This window comes from Brassica napus, chromosome C3, assembly GCF_020379485.1.
Source record: "Brassica napus cultivar Da-Ae chromosome C3, Da-Ae, whole genome shotgun sequence".
NCBI classification, from domain to species: domain Eukaryota; kingdom Viridiplantae; phylum Streptophyta; class Magnoliopsida; order Brassicales; family Brassicaceae; genus Brassica; species Brassica napus.
The window spans coordinates 30154629-30169463 of NC_063446.1; the positions used below are offsets into that span (position 1 = coordinate 30154629).

Genomic DNA, 14835 nt, shown 5'->3' on the forward strand with positions numbered 1-14835 from the left:
CATTCAAAGCAGCCTCAGATGCATGGGAACACTGGCACCATATATCTGGAATCGAGGAGCAATTCTATTTTCAAAAGTCGAGGATACAATGGCTGGGGCTTAGAGACAGAAACTCGAGATTTTTTCATCGAGCCACTCAGAGCAGAAATGTGAGAAACACTATTAGGAAGATCGTCACGGCTGATGGCAGGATTCTAACGTCTCTCCCTGAAATCAAGCAAGAGGCAGCTTTGCATTTTGAGACATTTTTGAATGGTTCCCAGCAGAGTCAAGCGCGTCTCTCTCAGGAGGAGCTCTCTGAGCTTATCGACCATCAGTGCTCTACGGAGGAGGCAAGAAGGCTTATGAGACCGATCCAGGCTGCTGAAATAAAAGAGGTGCTTCTATCTATGCCTGGTAATAAGGCGCCGGGGCATGATGGGTTTCCTATGGAGTTCTATAAAACTGCTTGGCCGGTGATCGAGAAGGATTTTGTGACAGCAGTGCAGTCGTTCTATATATATGGTTTCATGCCGCGAAGTGTTACCGCCACGCTTCTCTCTCTCGTGCCAAAAACTACAGATGCGGAGAAGATGTCTGACTTTCGGCCAATAGCATTCTGCAACGTGATGTATAAGGTTATCTCGAAGATCTTGGCTACTCGTCTCAAGGCTACTTTCCAGAAGCGATCGAACTGAATCAGTGTGCGTTTGTAGAGGGTCGTTTGCTGCTAGAGAATTTTTTACTAGCTACTGAACTCATCAAAGACTACCACAAGTCTTCAATCTCCTCTAGAGCTGCCATAAAGCTGGATATTTCCAAAGCTTTTGATACTGTCAGTTGGGCTTTTATTGAGGATACGTTACGCGCAATGAAGTACCCAGACTTGTTTGTCACCTGGATCATGCGCTGTATAGACACTGCGGCTTTCTCGGTCTCTGTAAATGGGGAACTTGAGGGTTTCTTTGGGAGTAGCAGGGGGATCAGGCAGGGGTGCTCGCTGTCCCCTTATCTCTATGTCATTATCAGCAATGTGCTCTCCAAGTTGCTTAATAAAGCAGCTGCAAATGACCTTTTTGGATATCACCCTCAGTGTCAGGAAGTCAACTTGTCTCACCTGAGCTTTGCGGATGACATAGTAGTCTTCACCAATGGCTCTCCAGCATCATTGCGCCATATTTTGCTAGTGTTTGAGGAATTTGCCAGTCTTTCGGGTTTGCAAATAAATATCGCAAAATCCACGGTGCTTGCAGCGGGCAGAGGCAAGCAGTTATTGGAAACGGAAGCAGCAGCAGTGGGCCTATCAGTCTCTACCTTGCCAATCAAATATCTCGGTTTGCCTCTTACCTCCAAAATCATGTCGAAAACGGATTATGAGCCTTTGGTCTCGAAGATCAGAAACCGTTTGCTCTCTTGGACCAGCAAAGCTCTTTCCTACGCCGGTCGGCTTCAGCTCATAAAATCAGTGATTGCGAGCATGACTAACTTTTGGTGTGCTGATTTCTGCTTGCCACAAGCCTGTATCGATGAAATTGAGAGCATGTGCTCTGTATTTCTATGGAGTGGATCACCACATGATACATCTAAAGCAAAAGTTGCTTTGGAGGATGTGTGTCAGCCTTATGCAGAGGGAGGTTTGTGTATCAGGCGAGTTAGAGAAGTGAGTATGGTTTTCATGCTGAAGCTTATTTGGAGGTTGTTCTCCTGCTCCACATCTCTGTGGGGTGACTGGGCTAGGCACTATCTGCTTCGGGGAGAGACTTTTTGGGATGCAAGGGATACAGGGTTGGGTTCTTGGGTCTGGAGGAAGTTGTTACAGTTAAAGCCTCTAGCGAAAAGGTTTATACGAATGACGATTAATGATGGGCGCAGTGTGCGGGTTTGGACTGACATATGGCACCCGGAGGGGCGTCTCATTGAGCTGACTGGTGAGATTGGCACGCAGAAGCTTGGTATTGCAAGGGAAGCAAGGGTCTGTGATGTCTTTCGGGATGGGGCGTGGAGGTTTCGTAACTGCAGAGACCAACGTATCAGAGGTATAGTGCAGGCTATCACTGCTTTCCTTCTCTCTTTGGCTCCAGCGTCCTCTGATGCTGCGATATGGAAGTGGGGAGATGATGAGTATAAAGCAGGGTTCGTAGCGACTGAACTTGGCAACAACTTTGTGGTCGTAAGGAAGAAGTCCCGTGGAGCAAACTGATATGGTTCCCTCAAGGCATTCCTAGATATGCGTTTATCACCTGGCTGGCAATCAAGGATAGGCTTGCGACAGGCCACCGTACTCGACAATGGGGCCAGACGCAGATTTGTGTCTTCTGTGGTGAACCGGATGAGACAAGAGACCATTTGTTTTTCGCGTGTCCCTATACGTTCACACTTTGGTTGCGAGTGGTAGGCAACCTCACGGGCTCCGACCCTGATCCAGACTGGGAAGCTACATTGCAGCACATGATCTCGGGTTCTTTTGATCGCCTCACATTTATTCTACTGCGACTGGTCTTGCAGACCACCATCTACTTTATTTGGCGCGAGCGCAATGATCGGAGGCACGCTGGGAGTGCAAAGTTGACAGAGCAGATGGCTAGGCTGATTGATAAGACAATAAGAAACAGGATATCTTCTACGAAGTACTACCTCAAGCCCCGCCTGCTTGGGTTGATGCAGAGATGGTTTAGTGCTCATTGATAGTCCTTAAAGCTTAGTTGAAGTAGATTCTTTTTGAACTCATTCTTTGTACATATAATTTTTTTTCATCATGATCAATAAATTTAATATTCCATAAAAAAAAAAAAGTTCTTTATGAACTTAACCAAAAAATATATTAGTTTAAATCCCACTAACGTTAAGATACATCATCTTTTGTAGCATCAAAATCTGCATATTATGATTTAAAATAATTGTTGGTTTCAATCTACTTTTATAACATTATATTATACTAATAGACTATAATAGATAATTAATTTCATAATAATATACTTTTACAAAATCCTGTTTACCATAGGTGTGCAGTGAGTCAGTGTTACTTAATCTAAAAATGTAGTACGCAATATATCTATTGAAATATAATATTATGAAAATAAAACAACAAAATTTAATTAAAAAAAAGTTTACTAATAAAAATTATGGTAAATTTTTTAAGGAAATAATAAAGTAATCTTATATATATAAAACCAATGTGGAAGATATATTCAAAAGGTAATCCAATAAAAATGAAATAACCAATTATACTCTAAAAACTAAAAAAAAATATTTGTTTAATAATCTTAATCAGTTTGGATGATATGGTTAGTTTTATAAAAGTAATAATAAAATGTATAAAAGAAAAGAAAAGTACCAACAGATTAAAACATATATATATGAACGAAAAATAATTGATGATTTATATACTGAATTCAACTGTAATTACAATTAATTTAATTAATCAATTTTCAATTGTCATTTTATGTAACTAATGTTAAAAAAAATTAAATTGATTCATTTTTCACTTTATCTAAATCATGAATAGGTTTAAAAACGAATAAAAGAAAAGAAAAGTACCAACAGATTAAAAACACACACACACACACACACACACACATATATATATATATGAAAGAAAAATAATTGATGATTTATATACTGAATTCAACAGTAATTACAAGTAATTTACTTAATCAATTTTCAATTGTTATTTTATTTAACTAATTTAAAAACAAATTTTAACTCGACTCATTTTTCACATTATCTAAATCATGAATAAGTTTAAAAAAGTATAAAAAAAAGAAAAGTACCAACAGATTCAAACATATATATATATATATATAAATGAAAAAATAATTGATGATTAATATACTGAATTCAACTGTAATTTACAAGTAATTTACTTACTTTTTAATGAAGGTGTAGCAAACATAAAAAATGTAAAATATTTACATTAATTAAAAATTATTTTCTTAATAATTTATCAGGTCTTTTCTACAAAAATAAATATCAAAGATTAATATTATATTATTTTAGAGTAAATTGAATATTCTTAGACACATATATTTTTAATTATTTTTCATTTGCTTACCTTAGTTATTACATAAAAGACGTAAGATATATTGGTATAATAGGACAATTGGTGATTGAACTAATTATAATTTGTTTCGACGTCACATGATGCAATTTTCTTATATTTATCTTGTTGCCCATATTTATCTTGTTGAAACTTGAAATAGATTATGCAATTTCAATTTCTTGCATAATTATAGGATGCGAAGCTTATCGAATGTTCCAAAGTACTGTCGGCAGAGCCGTTCGTTGATGTCGTACATGCAGAACCGTCCATCGATTCAAGTGTTCGGGGAGAGTTTCATCGTGGAATTCTTAAGCATGGAGCTGCTCATCAATATCGAAAATGTTGCAGGTAGTTGATCGTCATATGTAATAGAGTTAAAGATTATATGATGATGTAATGTGTTATCCCATGTAAAAAAAAAACTTGAAATAGATATATAAAAATAGAAAAAGAAAACCTTTTTTTTTGTCAACAAGGAAAAAGATAACCATAAACTTCGAAACCGCCGTAGAAAATAATTATTTTGTATATTTGTAACCTAACTAATATATGTCTATATTATATAACATTGGTAAGTTAGAAACCCCAATTTCTCTCAAGAAACACAAACAATGACTATTATCTCCGACCTTTCGTGGGATTTGGTAGAGAAGATACTCGCTAGGGTTCCCATATTTTCTATAGGAGCTGTGAGATCCACTTGCAAACAATGGAACCGTTTATCCAAAGTTAGGGTTTTGTGTAAAGCAGAAGCAAAGAGGCATCAGTTTCTACGCTTCATGTTGAAGAACTATAAGCTTTGTTCAATGAGATTAGATCTCCATGGAATCCTCCAAGGAAAACAATTCGTGGATCCATCGATAAAGGAGATCACCGGTGATTCACTTAATCATGTCAAGGTAACCAAAGTATTTCATTGTGATGGCTTATTGTTATGCGTTACCAAGGACAAAGAGGAGAACAAAACTAGCCTCGTGGTCTGGAACCCATATTTAGGACAAACCAGGTGGATCCAACCCAAAAATTATTACTACAGGCTAGACGTTTATGCTCTCGGATACGACATCAATAAACGTAAACACAAAATCTTGAGGTTCTTCGCGGATGCCTACAATGTTTCTCTGTACGAAATCTACGATATTTGTTCTGATTCATGGAGAGTTCTTGATATCACTCAGGACTGGGGCATAATGTTTTATCATCGTGGTGTGTCTTTGAAGGGAAATACTTATTTTTTTGCTAAAGAAAAAATTGTATTGGAAGCTGGAGGACCGGAATCTATAGCCGAGCCCCATGCTATCTTACTTTCTTTTGATTTTACTAAAGAGAGATTTGGACCACCTCTACCTCTGCCGGTTGAGCACTATATTGAAGATACCGGAACACTCTCTTCTCTTAGAGACGAGAAACTGGCAGCCTTATATCAGTCCTCAAGTATGTGTAACGTGGAGGTTTGGGTGACAACTAAGATTGAGCCCAATGCAGTGTCATGGGTTCCCTTTTTAAAAATTGACTTGGAACCATTAACAGGTTTTGAATTCCAGTTTCACCATTATGGTGCCAGTTTCTTCATTGACGAGGAGAAGAAAGTCGCTGTAGTTTTTCAAATTGACGAATCTGAAATGACCTGCTATGACACAGCTTACCTCATTGGGGAGAATGGATACTTTGAAAAAGTAGGTCTGGGAGAAGCTGACAATCACTTAGACTCCATCCCCATGGAAGACTATTGCCCACTCGTGTGCTCTTGCTCCTATGTTCCAAGTTTAGTGCATATCAACAACGAATTTGTCAAAGAGGAAGCAAACGAAGGAGATCATCACTAACTATGATGATAATGTTTTATTTGTTTTTTTTTTTCCATCTCTTCTCATTTGTTTTTTTTTTTTGAAATATCTTTTAGACAAGACTATTGGCTTTCCCATGGATCCTTTACACTCTAGTATCTGCTTTCATCTGTTTCCGTATATGCGATTTTGGATACTGGAACAACTAGATCGCGAGATGCAACAAAAGGGTTCAGGTCTGAATCTTTGACTAAATCGAAACTAGTCTTATTACCTAAGATAAATGTTTGTACGCAACAGCTAAATACGAGACACATCAATGTTTTGTTGTTCTCTTTGTAACATGACCATAATGACTATAGGATTCATCAAGAAAAGGCTAGATAGACGTTAAAAGATACAGATCTACTTATCTCTTCAGTCTTCTTGCATGCAGCATGTGTCCGTCTTTTTTTAAGAATATTATTGTGTTCCTGTCATATCCGAAGTTTTTAACACACAAAAAGTTCCCTCATGAATGAAAACACTCTTCGACCTAAACTAAATTAAGCAAATAAATATTTTGAAAAGAGATTCATGATGACTGCTTCAGCCACTACTGCAACGAAAGCGCCTTTAGATTTTGAGCAAATTCGTGAGAGTTTAGCTTCTCCTTCATCACTCTGAATTTCTTTTATATCTTCTTGATCTGTCCAAATTACATGAAAACATAATCAAATCAACGTAACTTGTTAATTCTCCTGCAGAGTTTTAAGTAATGGCAAAAGTTAACGGTTATCATAGATGAGAATCTGTGAAAGCCTCCTTGGTCAACCACTGGACCAAGGAGGCTTTCACAGATTCTCAACTATGATCACCCTTTACAAAACTCCCTGGAGGATGAATCTCTATTAATATAAAGCAAAGAATTCTCTCCTTAGAGGCTGCCACATCACTAATTCCTCTTTTCTAAGCACGACACGTCTCTAATTCACTAATTTTATTTTATTTGCTTATCGTTTGGTTTTTATTTTGGACTTTAACATGGGTTTTAGCTTTTCCTTAAGTGGGCTGATGAAATTGTTATTCGAAGCCCGATAGTAACAGTTGTCGTCTTAAAAAATTGCAAGCTTCTGTTTCTAGGGTTCTTGGTATTTCAACTTCTGATTTCTTAGACCGACCATGGATTTTTGGGAAGGTGATAGGAGACAAATATTTACAACTAATCTCTGGTGAAATTCGCCGTTGGTGCCGATTCTGTTGGAGTTCTTCTCACCAACAAAGGGAAACTGAAACCATTACGGACTGTATTCAATCGTCGTCTTTAACGTCCTTCTTTACTCCTTCTCTCCACTCCTTCCACGATTTATCATTCAATGCACCTCTTCTTCTTCCATTCCGTGAATTTGCAGCTGTAAATAGGTTAGTCTTGATCCAATAAACTTCATCATTTCAATCCTCACAATCATAATAATCTTTAAAACTTTCTGTGAGTAGAATAGAATACGCCTCTCTCCTCCTTAAAAAATCCAAAGCCGGTTGTTGTACACGGACGAGGTTTTGGGAGATCGAGAATGTAAAAAGGGGCGGCTAGGTTATGGGTTTTCATGGCGGAGAGTTTCAGCTTTCATCAATCATCATCATCCTAGATTCTTATTAGTGGCAATCAGTAAGTGAACTTTTCCTTTTCGTTCTTCATGTGCACATGGAATTTACATTTGCTCAATCTTTTTTTGGCATCTGTGTTTGACGATTGTAAATCAGAATCCGATAATAAGTCATGGATCTGAAAATTAATGATGCGCTGGCGATTGAAAATTTATCTTGATACCAACATAATTTCACAAGTCGAAGGCTTGGTGATGTTTACGACCGCAGGTTAGCTTTTTGCATTTAATCCTTCTAAACGTTTTATATGTTTCCTCACACATTTTATTGTTCGTTGATTTGGTTTGGGTTGGTGATTTACATGTGATGTTGTGGCTGATGCTGAGAACCAGAATAATTGGACTAAGTCTCCTTTTACTGGTTTCGCATAGGGTGAGGCGTGGGATATAATTTGAACTTCTTATTGACACGCAAAAGTAAAACAAACAGAGTCGATAGGCAGAGGAAAGAAAGAATAACAGAATTGAGGATTTTTCAAAGATCCTCTTCTTCCTCTCTCATTTTTCTCCTGCTTTGTTCACAAATTTAAAATTTATTGGCTTTTCTTTTTAGTGGGGTTGAGGTATATTCGCGGCTCTGCTAAGAAATGATCAGAGCTGATATTGTATTGAAGATTTTTTTGACCTTCATGTTTCAAATCTCAAATGCTGTACATCTTATAAGGGTTTGATGTCATCTGCAAAATTAAAATTTACAAAAAAAACATTTAAGAATCTATGACCAATTAAGTTTGTCCTCTTCTCTTCTATGAAGGTCTTGAAGATATACATAGATCAACATCCCATTGTTATGAATGTTGATGCATTCTCTTATGTATACATAACGTTCTTACAGATGACTTCTCTTTTTTTTATAAAAAAAGATAAAAGATCGAATCTCTTGCATTTGATCAGACAAGAACATATATATATATTAGGGCCGGCCCGCCCTACGGGCGGAAAGTTATAATAAAAGTGATTTTATAATAATTTATGAAGTAATTTAAAATTATGATAGATTAAAAAATATTATAAACGAAAAAATAATGAAAAACTTATGAGATCATTATAATTATTATTTTTGTTTTGAATTATAATGACAGTAAATTTCACTGTTCTCTGATAAATAACATTATATTTTTAATATTTATTTTAATTCAAATGTTTTGTTTTATAATATTCTTAATTAAACTAACTTATTTAAGGTTTTTGTTTTTGCGAATATGACTCAAAACTTGAAGTCATTTCTAAAGTAATTCATGCTTTTTTTTTTTGTGATGTAATTGTATATTCTGTTTGTATGTATGTTTTGTAAAATTTTGTTAAGAGAAGTATATAATAATGTTTATGGTTTTGAGAATTTTAGGGTGTCGAAGGATTATTTATGTTAAGATTAGTTATATTTGAGTTAAAATGTTTTAATGAGAGGGTTCATTGAATGATTTAATGTGATAATCAATGAGGATGCATGAATCCAACCGACTTCCATAACGGTTCCAAAATTCAACCAAGGGTAGAAGAAGTGGAATCGAACAGCCAAATACGACGCCTTCCAACTGACCTTGATCGGAATTCAGCATGGCCGGTGCAGCAAATCTTCATTGGCCGTAGGTTTGAACCGGAGTTGTTAAAACGCAGCAGATCTGTCTTTCGTTCGTCGACATTATTTTTGGAGAAGAAGCCGTCTCATGTGGACCCCCTCATGTGTTACCATAGAGCCCAGAAACCCAATTATGTTAAGCCCAAAACACTGATCTGAAATATTTATTAACAAAAAGAGAAAAGCCCATTAATAATTGTGATTAAGTGAAACGGTGAGTATCATCCAACCCGGACACGTGTCGGCCTGTCAGGAACCGAGTTTATGACGTGGCGCAACAGGAGTGAAGCGAACATTTTTTTATATATAGATATATATATATATATATATATATATATATATTTGGTGTGGTTGTCTTATCATTGTTATTTCTTTATGTCTTGAAAAGCTTTTTGTTTTTCTTTCGGCTATTAGCTGGTGTATGTAGTAGAAACTCTCCAAAAAAGGAAAAAAACAGAGGTGTTGCGTTCCTTCACAGAGAAAACTCAGCAACAAAATTCATCAGAAGAAGCATAAACATGGTTGTAGATCTGGAAAATGCTGGGCCAAAACCTCAGCTACGATGCCCGGTAAATGATTATAATGAAGGAAATCTCGGTTCTGGATCAGTGTCTTCTGTGTGCTAAGGCCGAGGAGACAAGACTGTTGGTATTGTGAAATCCCGTGTCCAACTCTATATTATCCGATTAGTACGATATTGTCCACTTTGAGCCTAATTGGCTGGCCCGCATGGATTTAATTTTGGGCTCCTTCCCAAAAGACCTCGTACTAATAGAGTTGGATATCTCTTTATATATTAGATTTTTTCTTTGTCTAATTTCCAATGTGGGACTTAACTTGTTATCTCACATTCTCCTCCTCAAGCTAAGGACCACATTCATCTCGTATGTTTCCTTCGGCGAATTATCTTCGGTACCACCTTTTACCAGTAATCGCAGGGCTTCATTTGAGAATGTTTCTCCCACTGCATCACAGGTTTCATGATCTTCTGACTAATCTCTACCAAACTTCATTTTTCTTCTTTAAAGGATCCCATTCTTACTTAAAGGGTATTTTGGTCTTCTTGCAGATCTTCGTCAAACCTGGTGCTCTGATACCAATTGTTGGGATTGTGAAATTTCGTGTCCAACTCTATATTATCCGATTAGTACGATATTGTCCACTTTGGGCCTAATTGGCTGGCCCACATAGATTTAATTTTGGGTTCCCAAAAAGTCTCGTACTAATAGAATTTGATATTTCTTTATATATTAGACTTTTTCTTTGTCTAATTTCCAAATCTCACAAAGACAGCATTTGTTCTTTGATTGCACTTACAGTACTCAGCATTCCAAGCTGCAATATATTTTATCTGGAAAGAGAGGAATGCTATACTTCATAACTATACTTCTCAACGGCAAGTGCTCTAATTGAAAACATCTCTCGACCGCTTCGAGCAAAACTTGACATTCTCTCTCCACGGTAACTGGCGCGTTCTACTCCTGTTTCCTTTCTTACCACTTGGATTTCTTTATTCTAGAGCTTCGGTTTATTCATGATTGAAGCTAGGAAGCTATTTTCCATATCCTTAGGGACTGAGAATTTGTGCTGTAATCATGTATGGATGTTGGTTGAAACGAATGAAGTACTTAAAAAAAAAAAACAAAAAACTTCAACAAAAGAGTGAAGGATAAGCAAGAGTATGCATGTATTATTATAAGCAAAAGGCGATGTTAACTATAGTTAGTTTGGGTCTATAAATAAAGAAAAGAAAGTGGGAGAAAAGAAGCCTCGGTTTTCGCAGTCCAAAGATCTCAGAATCCACCTACTGATAGAAAAAGGCCACAAGTTTTGATTAAGAACCTTGATGAACACATTAATTAGGCAATGAACAAAACCATATTATTGATGTAATAGATGATAACGAAATGCTATGGGGTTAAACAAACAAAAAAAGGGAACTCCAAAAAGATAAAGCTTGAAAGCAACTGCAGAAAAGGATGTATTCTCCTATATATCATAATTACCAATAGTTTAGCTAATCAGTGATTACCATCTCCAATTAGATGAGCATTATGTGGTGACAAAACATTCTGATAATAAAGTAATAATATATAAAACAAGTACACTAGAACAGCCATCAAGGACTTGAACATTTGAGAAAGATGAAGAATCCATATTTGTAAGTAGAAATTATAAATTGTCTGTCATTCAAAGATCTACGAGTGTCTTCATGATTGCTTAAATTACTCATGTGTTCATCTGTTCATACTAACAATCTAAAACTCTTTTGACAGTGGGCTGTTGCACTATGTGTCCGTGGATGACCAGAAGAAGAACGTTTGGCTATGGAAGTACATCTAAAATAAAATAATTTTTATATTTCTAAATAGTAAAGTTTAATATTAGATTTTCATAATGTCTAACCAGCTCAAGATACTTTTCGTCGCGGTAAAAAATATTTTTTTCACTTTGTTTAATATATAATTATAAAAATAATAAATTCAATGAAACTCAAAATTGAAGCTACATTGTAGCAGAAGATCCCTCAGAATATGTGCACCAAGTAAAAAACAAATCTAATACATCGTCCTTAACACACTGGGAGAAACAAAACAAGAAAGAGATGTTTTGGAATGTGCATATTAGCTTTTACTTTCACTCAAATGACGTTACTGCTTACAAAGCCAAACAGGTAATTTTTAGACTGATCACAGGTTTTGAAAGGTCTAATAATTTGTAGATATGTTAAACCAGAATTGGAGCGTACAATCAAAAAGGTACTACAAACGGTGTGTGGAACATAAATGTTCACACATGATTCACAAACCCAAATAATAACACCTTAACAAAGTACAAAACCCAAAACTTGAGAAGTTTTATAATACAATATAAGATTCGTTTTCTCAGACCACAATGCAGAAATAAAGAGACAAACTCAAGCGAAAAAAAAGTTTAAAGATTTGTCAAAACTTTTCACAGACCAGCAAAGAGGATTTAAATAGACCAATACTTATATTTCTTAAGCTCCATTCCATCTGGTGGAATGCTCTCCACGTCCTTAGTCCAAGTCTCAACCTCTTTCCAGTTTGGATAGGAACGTCCTGTTCGACTCTTCCTGTCAAACCAAAACCACCCAAAAAGGTATATCTTTACTCAAAAGAATAAATAAGTTCTGAAACCAAAAGAGAGATTGATCAGCTCACAAATGGGATTGATGCGACCAGTGGCGGATGTACAGGTGTGTTATCAATATCCACAACCACCGAGGAATGCCATCTAAACAACATCAAAGGAGGGGGGTGGGGGTATGGTTTATTTGTGAAATAGCCAAAAAAGAAAGGAAAATTGGTTTTGTAGAAAGAAGGTAGAGAAAGATAGGAAGAAAAAAGAGGTGAGAGAGTGTTATTTTGGTTAGTGAGTGAATTTTGAATTTTTTTGGTATTATACCATGCAATTTCCCTTTTGGAAACTAAAGTTTCTTTGTAGTTTAAAAAAGATTTGGTTAAATGGTATACACTAATTAGTTTATTAACCCCTTTAAATTTGCTAAGATCTACTTGAACCAATAATTTTTAAAATAATTTCCATTTCCCTTCATTCTCCAATATCTATTATTAAAATTATTCAGTTATTAATTTTTTTTTCTTATTTTCAGAAAATTTTTCTATTTCTGAACTTTAAATACAAGTTTCCTTACATAAGCTTATAAATATTAAAAACATTTTTCATTTTTCAAAAATTATCTTTAGAAACTAATTATATGTTTTTGTTTATTGAACATTTAAATGGATATTTTTAATAAATAAAAACAGTTTTTATAAAAAAACTAAACAAATAATAAATTTAATAAAGAAACGTATTCATCATTTACATCTATATGTAGGGGTTTTTGCAAATATGACTCAAAACTTGAAGTCAAACACAAAACTAACTCATGCTTTTATTGAAACTTTGGCTTGCCTTTTTCATCCCCAAAGTTCAGATTATCCACGAAAATGTCATCAATTTTTTTTCTTTTTTTTTTCGAAAATGCATATTTTACTCTATCACCCTCATTTTCCTCAAGTATTCACAATATTGCCATTGCCATCAATACATCAACCACCATGAACAACCAATTTGAAGCTCTTAATGCACCTAAAAATCGATTACACTATTTTTTCTCAATTCTTATAAACTAAAAACAACATCTCTTTCACTTTCTCTCCATATTTATAAAACAAAACCCAAGATTTTGATCCTAAAATTTTTATGGTTCATAGAGCCATTGAAGCTTACGATTCTTGGTGGGTAACTTTTGTTTGACATTCTGGGTGCTTGGAGAAGACTTATGTGTGCTAAAAAAGTTATCTCACTGGTTGAAACTATGAAATCAGTTTTTTTCCCAGATATGTTCATCCAGACGACTTACCTGAAAGTCTTCTGGTCAATGCAGAAGTTAGTTTTGCAATTGACTTTTAAATGTGTCTTTATAGACGACTTACATGGAAGTAGTCCATCTTTGTTTGTTAAAAAAAAAATTCGAGACGACTTTCATGTAAGTCATCTAGCGTAAGCGGGATAGTTTTGCATTTGACCGGATTGTGTCACAAATTTGACTTTTTCTGGACGACTTACACGTAAGTTGTCTAGTAGAAAATTAAAAAATCAATATTTTGTTATACCTAGATGACTTACATGGAAGTCGTCTCAGGTTAGTTTTGCAATTGAAAAATAAAACAAAAAAAATTATTTTTTTCTAGACGACTTACACGAAAGTCGTCCGCCCGACAACTTACATTGAAGTCATCCATGATTTTTTTTTCGAGATTCTGGTCAAACCTAGTTTATCTTGGACGACTTCCATGTAAGTCATCGGACGGACAACTTATGTGTAAGTCGTCTAGAAAAATATTTTGTCTTTGTTTTATTTTTCAATTGCAAAACTAACCTGAGACGACTTACATTAAGTCGTCTAGGTTAAAAATTTAGAAGAAAGAGTTACGTGATGACATTTTGAAAAATATTGAGAAGAAATCAAATTAAGTAACTTCAAGATATTTATGAGGTTAGTTTATAAGAATTGAGAAGAAAGAGTGTAAATCGATTTTATAAGAATTCATAAGAAAGATATGCAAATATGCAAAATTGAGAAGAAAGATATAAGAATTGAGAAGAAAGAGTGTAAATCGATTTTATAAGTCATCTAGAAAAAACTATCATCGTGTAAGTCGTCTAGAAAAAAATAATGATTTTTTTTTTTTCAATTGCAAAACTAACGTGAGACGACTTGCATTAAGTCGTCTAGGTTAAAAATTGAGAAGAAAGAGTTACATGATGACATTTTCAAAACTATTGAGAAGAAATCAAATTAAGTAACTTCAAGATATTTATGAGGTTAGTTTATCAAAATTGAGAAGAAAGAGTGTAAATCGATTTTATAAGAATTGAGAAGAAAGATATGCAAATATGCAAAATTGAGAAGAAAGAGTTACGTCGGACAAAACTATTCTTCTGTGGAAGTCTTCTATGCTAGTTTTTGAATAACTTGTATTTTTAAGAATATTAAGTAACTTCAAGATATGCAAAACTCATATTTTCAAAATATGTTTTCTGCATTAGTTTTACTAAATTTGATTAAGTTTTTCAACACAAACTTGTAAAAATTGTGATATGTTTTGACTAGTTACTATTATTTGTTTCCATATCTTAAGTATGCACCAATGATGATTATTGCTATGAGTGGGTAAAATACTTGTTTCTTAAAATGTTGAATCAATGACCTAAGTATCATTATTGTTATATGCATCAATGATACTTTTAGTGAAAGTGATATACACTACA

At 34.9% G+C, this 14835-nt stretch overlaps 1 protein-coding gene and 1 long non-coding RNA gene across 2 annotated transcripts; one reads left to right on the forward strand and one right to left on the reverse strand.

Annotated features, from left to right (window-relative positions):
- The first annotated feature begins 4449 nt into the window (after positions 1 to 4449).
- LOC106389260 (putative F-box protein At3g20030) lies at positions 4450 to 8130 on the forward strand. The gene is made up of 4 exons (XM_048753196.1): positions 4450 to 7206; positions 7282 to 7453; positions 7549 to 7662; positions 7785 to 8130. Exon 1 carries the CDS (start codon positions 4630 to 4632, stop codon positions 5842 to 5844), a length of 1215 nt encoding a protein of 404 aa, XP_048609153.1. The 5' UTR covers positions 4450 to 4629; the 3' UTR covers positions 5845 to 7206; positions 7282 to 7453; positions 7549 to 7662; positions 7785 to 8130.
- Positions 8131 to 11702: 3572 nt separating this feature from the next.
- Positions 11703 to 13081, reverse strand: LOC125584537. The gene is made up of 2 exons (XR_007321452.1): positions 12216 to 13081; positions 11703 to 12127 (listed from the first exon to the last, which is right to left on the reverse strand). It is a non-coding gene; the product is annotated as an uncharacterized LOC125584537 (long non-coding RNA).
- Positions 13082 to 14835: the final 1754 nt, after the last annotated feature.